The sequence below is a fragment of the Watersipora subatra genome, chromosome 8 (assembly GCF_963576615.1).
Source record: "Watersipora subatra chromosome 8, tzWatSuba1.1, whole genome shotgun sequence".
Classification (NCBI taxonomy): domain Eukaryota; kingdom Metazoa; phylum Bryozoa; class Gymnolaemata; order Cheilostomatida; family Watersiporidae; genus Watersipora; species Watersipora subatra.
The window spans coordinates 51765573-51774308 of NC_088715.1; the positions used below are offsets into that span (position 1 = coordinate 51765573).

Below are 8736 nucleotides of genomic sequence, written 5' to 3' on the forward strand. Positions count from 1 at the left end.
AACGCTCACCTTTAGTCTTCGGTGTGTGCATACATTTTGTCATATCGGTGGTCCAGTTTGGGACTGGTTGGCTGCGCCGGTAAACGTTAGAAAGGTTCAGTTTGGCCCTTCTGCTGGCAGCAGTTTTTATAGAGACCCAGGGTCATCGCTCATGTACGTATACGCGTAGGTTAATTTTCCATTAAGTAGGATAGCTTTTAATCAGACGACAATAGTGCATTAGGCATTGTTCACTGGTCACTCATTAGCCCATCAGTTGGTTAAGATATGAGATATAGCTCTGTTTGACTAAAACAAGCTCACAATAGCGTGTATCATACACATTTGTTTACAACCACCTTTGCAGGAAGTAGACAGTGCTAGTTATTGAGTTATTGAAGTTTGGCTGTAATAGTACAGCATTCTTATCTAATAGCAATTAGGCAGTGCTAATCAGCTAAAATGTCTGGTAATGGTCTTGATTCAGATCAACTCAGTGAGCCAAGCCAAAACACTGAGCAAATTGATGACTCTGGTCAAAGTGAAATATTAGTTGCTGTCGTTAGTCAAAGCGAATTGTTAGATGAAAATCCAGAAAGCGCTAGTGATGCTGCAGATAGTATAGTAGGCGCTGACCAGCAACGACGCTCGCAGCGCGAAACAAAGCTGTCTTTAAAAGCCAGGGAAAATAGATGTTTAGAATTGTCGCACTCACTCCTTCAAAACATGAGTGAACAACTACACAAAAATGAAGAGTTTTTGAGACATGCTGACAGTCAGCTTTATCAAACTGTTGAAGCTTTTCTCACAGATTTAGATAAAAACACAGCAGTTATTCACTCCCAATTTAATGAACTACAGAAAGTATCAGAAGTTCAACCTGATGTAAATGTAACAGCGCTCTATGAACAGTACAGGGCTGATGTAAGCATTATGTTTGAGTACGGTGCTAGGAGAAGGGAGGAGGAAATGCACGATAGAGAGGAAGAAAGAAGAGTACAGGAATTAGAACAAGCCGTAGAAGAATCAAGAAGGAAGTTAGAAGAGGATATGAAGGTAATGACAGCCATGATGGAAGCCCGTAGAGCACGCATGCAAACCTTGTTGCAACAGCAGACAACTTCCCCAGTAGATATGCGACGCTTTAGCTCACCTAGCATCCACACTTCAACACAATCAGCACATGCAGTGACTGCACAAGTACAACAAGCAAGCACAGTGTCCACACATGCAGCGCCTGCACAAGTACAACAAGCAAGTACAGTGTCCACACTTGCAGCGCCCCCACATGTACGATCAACACTCGCAGCTTCTACACGAGAACTACAAACAAGTACAGTACCCACATCTGCAGCATCTCCACCGGTAGAATTAGCACATGCAGCACTCATGCCCACAGTATCAACACATGTACAGCAAACACATACATGGCCCACACACGTTCAACCAACACAGACAGTGTCTGCATATGCGGCACCTTTACATGCACCACAGGCAGGTGCACCTATAATCTCAACACCGAGTGCTCAGGCATTCATACCCAAAACACCATCACTTGTGACAAAACCATATCCTTATGTTCCCAACGGCTCACCTTATCAAAGTTCAATGACAGAATCACACCCGGCTGAAGTAGCCAAAGCAATAACAGATCACATGCACATATCACTGATTGCCCCACCTGAGCCTGGAGTATTCACAGGTGACCCACTACAATACGCGGACTGGCGTGTAGCCTACAATTATCTAATTGGTGCAAGGGCTGGATCGCCAATAGAGAAGCTCCATAGGCTCAGAAAATACGTCGACGGTGAAGCTAAAGAAACAATAAGTGGATACTTCCGCCTACAGACGGAAGATGCCTACCAAGAAGCCTTGCAAACCTTGGATGAGGAGTTTGGAAGGCCCGATCTTGTAGAAGACGGCTTTCGTGACAAACTAGAAAGCTGGCCTAAAATTGGCAAGTTCGACAAGGACGCTCTGAAAAAGTACTCTATATTTCTAAAACAGTGTGTAGCAGCACAGTCATCCCTCAACAATCTGAAGGTCTTGAGCGACAAAAGAGAAAACAAAAAGTTTATCAAATGCTTGCCCGAATGGGTTGCTAACCGTTGGCTGACAATCGTAACAGAAGAAGAAGAAAAGCAAGGCTTCCCGCCTTTCTCCAGATACGCATCCTTCGTAGCTTTTCAAGCCAAAGTAAGTAACAACTCCTTGCGAGAATCTGGAGAATCTGCAAACCACAAAGGAAAGAATGACTCGGCAGACGCCTATCACCATAAAACGCGACAAGGTCAGAGAAGCTCAGAAGGTGCCTCAAAAGGCAAAAGGCAATTCGGTGAAGCTCCAGCCAAAACAAGCCAAATCAACGCGCATCAAACTAGCACTCAAGCCGCCACAAATTGTTTGTATTGCAAAAAAGGAAGACACAAAACTACCGAGTGCCGATCACTTACCAAACTACCGTACAAGGATAAGTGTAGCTTTGTTACTGAAAATAAACTATGCTTCCGATGTTTAAACTCGGGTCACCACAAGAAAGAATGTAAAAGTAATGTGACATGTAACACATGCAACAACACTCATCCAACAGCCTTTCATTTCATTCCCCGAGACAAGTCCACAGCTGAAAATGACACAAAAGGTTCAAGCGCAGACAAGAAAGATGATTCGAATGAGAGAACTGATGGCAAACCCAAGGCACTAAATGCCAATGCAATAAAGCAACAGTCACAGAAGCTCCTTAGTATGATTGTGCCCGTCTTTGTTACACATAACAACAAACAAGAGCTAGTATACGCGCTGTTAGATAGCCAGTCAGATGCCAGTTTCATCAGCAAAGATATAGCCGAGAAAATAACTCCCACTTATACCCAAGAAGACGTGACGATTCGCACACTAAATGGAGAGACGACAAAAAAACTGAAGCGCTATAATTTACTGTTGAAAGGCTTTGGAGCTGCCAACCTTGAACAGCTAAAGATATCAGCTTATGAGCAGGATGATATACCATGCAATACGGCACAGATTCCAAACAGGAACCATGTACGAAATATGCCACACCTTCGGTCAATAGAAAGAAATCTACCTCCAAAGCTTGACATTCCTGTTGCACTACTTATTGGCACTGATTGCTCACAGGCACTCATGCCGAGAGAAACAATCTCAGGCGCCGATGGCCTACCCTTTGCAATCAAAACATTGTTCGGCTGGACGCTATGTGGTCAAGTCTCCGAGTGCAATCATGTTCAGCATGTGCACACCACAGCTCTCTGCAAAGAAGAACACAATCTGTCCAGGATGTCACAAAATGATATGAAGTTTTTAGAGTTGTTAAATGATGGCCTGACAAAATTGGAAAACGGATCTGTTAGTCTGCCATTGCCCTTTAAGGAAGAACCACAGCTTCCCAATAATAAGATACAAGCTGAAAGACGATTTGAACAGTTGCTAAAACGTTTCAGAAAGGACGAGGCATACAAAGCAGAATACTGCACCTTCATGAAAGAGTTGATCTCCAACAACCATGCTGAGTTAGCACCCAGCAACACCAAAGATAAGGAAACATGGTACATTCCTCATTTCGGAGTGTACCATCCCAAGAAGAAAAAACTGCGCATCGTTTTCGACGCTAGCGCAAAACATATGGGCAAGTCGCTTAATGAGTTATTGCTGACTGGTCCCGATCAGATGAACAACTTAGTTGGAATCTTACTAAGGTTTCGCCAGAATACCATAGCACTGTCATGTGACGTGCAGAAAATGTTCCATAACTTCATCGTAGCACCAGAACACCGCGATTTCTTGCGGTTTCTGTGGAGAGATGACGCTACAGAACAGATCGTGGAATATAGGATGACACGTCACTTGTTTGGAGCTACCTCTTCACCAGGAGTAGCTACCTTTGCACTCCGAAAAATTGCCTCTGAACACAAAGAAGACAAACCAGAAGCCTGGAAGTTTATTACTGAAAACTTCTATGTTGACGACGGCATCATGAGCACCGAAGCAATCGAAGACGCCATAAAGCTTGTAAAGGACACGATAGAGGTATGTAGCAGTGCCAACCTAAGACTACACAAATTTGTCAGCAACAGTCGAAAACTATTAAACACAATCCCTATTTCTGAGAGAGCAAGCGAGGTACAAGGATTAGACCTCCTGAAAGACAAGCTGCCAACAGAAAGGACACTAGGCCTTGAGTGGTGCTCCAACAGCGACACCATCATGTTTAAAAATAGCATGACCACTAAGCCTTTCACTAAAAGAGGAATACTTTCGGTCATTTCGCAACTATATGACCCACTTGGACTACTGGCTCCCTTCACATTGCTCGGCAAAAACATCATGCAAAAGGCCTGTCAAAGCTCAGTTGAGTGGGATGAAGAAGTTCCCTCTGATATTAAGACCGAGTGGATGACCTGGATGGAATCGCTCTCCGACTTGGAAAAGCTAAAGATTAGCAGGTGTATAAAACCACCTGAATTTGGTGAAATAGCTCGCACAGAACTCCATCACTTCTGCGATGGCAGTCTGTCTGGCTACGGAGCTTGTTCATATGTAAGGTTCACCAACAAACAACAACAGGTACATGTAGCATTGCTCATTGCAAAATCCAGAGTTGTGCCGCTGAAGTCTACAATGACTGTGCCTCGTCTAGAGCTGCAGGCCGCAGTTGAGGCAGCACACTTGAGCAATGTGCTCCGATCAGAGCTACAGATGGACGTTAATGCAGAGTTCTTCTGGTCAGATTCCCAAATCACACTAGGAAGAATAAAGAATAGCAATGCACGCTACCACATGTTCGTAGCCAACCGAGTAAAGGAGATACGCAGTCTGTCTCGCCCCGATCAATGGTTCTTCATCGCAGGATCAATGAACCCTGCTGACATAGTTTCTCGAGGATCCCGTGTGAAAGATTTACAGCAATTTAGGTGGTGGGAAGGTCCTGAGTTTCTGCAAACTTCGAACATTACACCCCTGTCTGGAGATCAAACAGATTATCAACAAGTTGCAGATGAAGACCCTGAACTAAAGCATGTCAAAACAGCTCTGCAATGCCAGTCTAAAGAAATGAAAGTTGCAGAAAACATCTTCAGCAAGTTCAGCTCCTGGAAAAGCCTCGTTCGAGCCATAGCAAACTGTAAAAAAATGATATCGAATAAATGTTGGAAGAAGCCTATACTCACTGTGGATGACCTAAAAGAAACCGAGAAAGTCATCATAAAAATGGCACAACTTGAAGCCTATGAGCAAGACATCAAACACATCAACAAAGGAACTACCTGGAAACAGAGCAGCATTGCCAAACTGAATCCATATCTAGACCCCGACCAACTACTGCGTATCGGTGGGAGGGTAAAAAATTCAACTGCCCTAAGTCTTCCAGAAAGACACCCACTCATAATACCCAAGAACACTCACATAGCCAAGCTTTTAGTAAGATATTACCATCAAAAAGTATATCATCAAGGGAGAACAACAACCCTCGGAGCTCTAAGAGGAGCTGGTTATTGGGTCATTCGAGGAAATAAGCTAGTCAAGGACGCCATATACGAATGCGTGGTCTGTAAGAGACTTAGAGGAAAGACCGCAGACCAGCAGATGGGTGACCTGCCCAAAGAAAGAACAGAACCTGGATACCCATTTACTCACGTTGGAATCGACTGCTTTGGGCCCTACACGGTGAAAGACAGGAGAACAGAAGCAAAACGATGGGGTCTTATTTTCGTTTGCCTATATTCTAAGGGCATACACATTGAGCTTCTAGAACAAATGTCCACCGACGCCTTCTTGAACGCTTTGAGGTGCTTTATGTGCATACGAGGTCCAGTGAGTACTATATACTGCGACCAAGGCACTAATTTCATAGGCGCCAGAAATGAACTAGAGAAACAGCTGGAATGTATCAGCCAAGAAGCTAGAAATAAGGTCAAAGATGACATGATCAAATTCAAGTTCAACGCTCCCTCTGCTAGTCACACAGGAGGCCTATGGGAGCGGAGCATTAAAACTGTCAAGGCTGTGCTAAATGGTATGACACAAACCTTCAAAGGAAGATTAGACACCCCCAGCCTTCGAACCGCCTTCTATGAAGCGATGTATACGGTCAATAGTCGACCACTGGCAACCGACAATTTAACCAACCCATCAGAAACATTTATCACTCCAAATCACCTTTTGACAGCCAAACCTCAAACCTTATCAACTGCGCCAGGAGACTTTGACAACCAAGAAATCTATGGCAGAAAACAATGGCGGAAGGTACAGCAATTCGCAAACATATTTTGGGAACAATGGAAGGTAGACTATCTTTGCACACTAGACACTCGCCAAAAATGGCAAAGCAAGTGCCAGAATTTAGTCGAAGGTGACATTGTTTTGCTGACCGATGACAACACTCCCAGGAATCAATGGCGGACAGGGGTGATCGAGGAAACTTTCCCAGGGAAAGATAATCTAGTGAGGCGTGTAAAGATTCGTCTCACGAATAGGATGCTAGATAGGAAGGGGAAACAAATGGAGGCAGCTTCTGTACTGGAAAGGCCAGTTCAAAAACTGGTGCTTCTCCTCCCTGCAAAACGTGACTAGTTGTGAGCAGTGGTGCACATGGTAATATAGATAGTCTATTATAGCATATAGTAGTAGTTTAGTAGCTATAATATTTCAACTGTAGCAGTAGTACAATATTCTTACAACTTTTCGATCTGGTTAATTTTGCCAAAATTAAGGTGGGAGTGTGAAGGAAATATTTGACCTGAGATGGCTCCACAGACGTCATGCCTTTGTCCTCATTTTTTATTGCTGCCAGTGGGTGGTCAAGCCAACCCCTGACCTTTGTGGCGTGGCGTGTCCGGTCCCAATTGATTCATAGATATGGCCGGATGTAACACACACCAATAAAATTTAGAGAAAACACCATGTCACAACACCGTACAACCAGATCAGCAGTTTTTGCTCTTTCTTAGTTAGTTTACTGTTTGCCTTCATGCAATCAACATATCAATATTTTGCTTCGATCATATTTCATTACTCTATATTCAGCTTATATTCAACAATGTGCCTGACATTGGAGGCAAAAGGTCAGTCAACTGCATATGCATATTTCTATACTTTCTTGAATATTATTGTTATTATTTGGCTTAAATCATACATTCATTCATGTTTTATTATTGTGCTAATTATATCATGTAATTGCATTTAATTCTATCAAGGTTAACTTGTAGTTTTATCTTAATATCGTCTATTACAGACTTCACGGCAGATGCTGAGGTTAGATACATATAGTAATAAAGTTACACAACTAAAGCATCACCAGTAGAAGCCTTATTCTCTTCTAGTCAGCACAGTTGTTGCCGCTTTTTATAAGTGAAGTTTTAAGAACTTCACAGACATGTCCAGCCAATATCGCAGATACAATCACTAATGCTGCATGCTACGAACTTTTGAGCTTGTACTGCCTGCATAACCCTGCATATCAGAATGCCATAAATTGTAGTTTTGATGGTAGGAATGAAGAGGACATATTTACATGATACGCAGGAGTGGTCGCACAACTCCTAAATGTTTGTAGCTGACGAGTTTACATGCTATAAAGAAATTGTCGCACAACTCAGCGTTTTTATATTAGCCTGTTGTGCTTTTAACCACGGCAGAGCCCATGTTTTATATCGTGGCTGATACGATAAAAATGCGTCTAAGATCAAATGTCAATTTGAAAATGCGTGAGCAATTTTTCTTTCAAATTCGGTATTAATATTTCTAAAACACTCGCGTTGAAAACATATCTGCGTGGGAATGCTGTAAGGATGTCACCAATGAAGATGATGAAAATCTAATCTTTGATCGCAAAGATTTATGCAATAATACGAATATTGATGTTTACATCATGCGCAGTACTTTGTTGTTAATATGTTTTCAAAAATATCCCCTTGAATCGGAGGTTTGAATCGACTCGAAGAATTAAATACGCAACGCTTGAAGCCATTTACAATCTTTGAAAAAGAAAAATACAACAACAAGTCATAGCATGTAACACTAGTGTATGCTGGTGCAACAATGCTCGTAAAAACACATGCAAACTCTCTGCTTGCGGTACGCTAAGCGGACATCATATTTGACCTTCGAGGGATTTGTCACTCACAAAAACTGATGCCTCAGGGAGAGAGTTGAGGTTGCAGAGGTCATACTCAACTAGTCCCTTTTGATATAAACACATTTCATACAGAAACACTCTTTAAATAACCACAGATAAAGCTTTAAACAAAGACTTACACATCTAAAATATATACTAACTTGTAACCTAGATGGTAAGACTTCTAGCATAATTGTAATGCTCAGAAACCCCTCAAGATCAGTTCTTTAGATAATTGAATTATCTATCAAGGTAGTTTATTCGCCTTGTTAGGACAGTTATTAGGCTGATACAATAATATATATTGTATTACATTATTATTTTTCATATAATATGTAACAAAAATATTACATCATATTACATCATTGCATAATAATATAATATATATATTATATTATAATGCAATGATGTAATATGATGTGTAGATATAGATATATATGTGTGATATAGATATGTAATATACATGTATATACATGTATACATGTACATTACATGTATATATATGTAATATACATGTATATAGTATAATGTGATATATATATATAAATATATATATAAATATATATATATATATATATATATATATATATATATATATATATATATATATATATATATATATA

The 8736-nt window shown here is 41.3% G+C and overlaps 1 protein-coding gene across 1 annotated transcript; it reads left to right on the forward strand.

Moving 5' to 3' along the window:
- The first annotated feature begins 441 nt into the window (after positions 1–441).
- Positions 442–6570, forward strand: LOC137402698 (uncharacterized). The gene has a single exon (XM_068089204.1). The coding sequence runs from the start codon at positions 442–444 to the stop codon at positions 6568–6570; it is 6129 nt and encodes a 2042-aa protein (XP_067945305.1).
- Positions 6571–8736: the final 2166 nt, after the last annotated feature.

Excerpts from the sequence above, each read along its gene's own strand:
- LOC137402698 (XM_068089204.1), top strand. The coding sequence starts at position 442 with ATGTCTGGTAATGGTCTTGATTCAGATCAACTCAGTGAGCCAAGCCAA.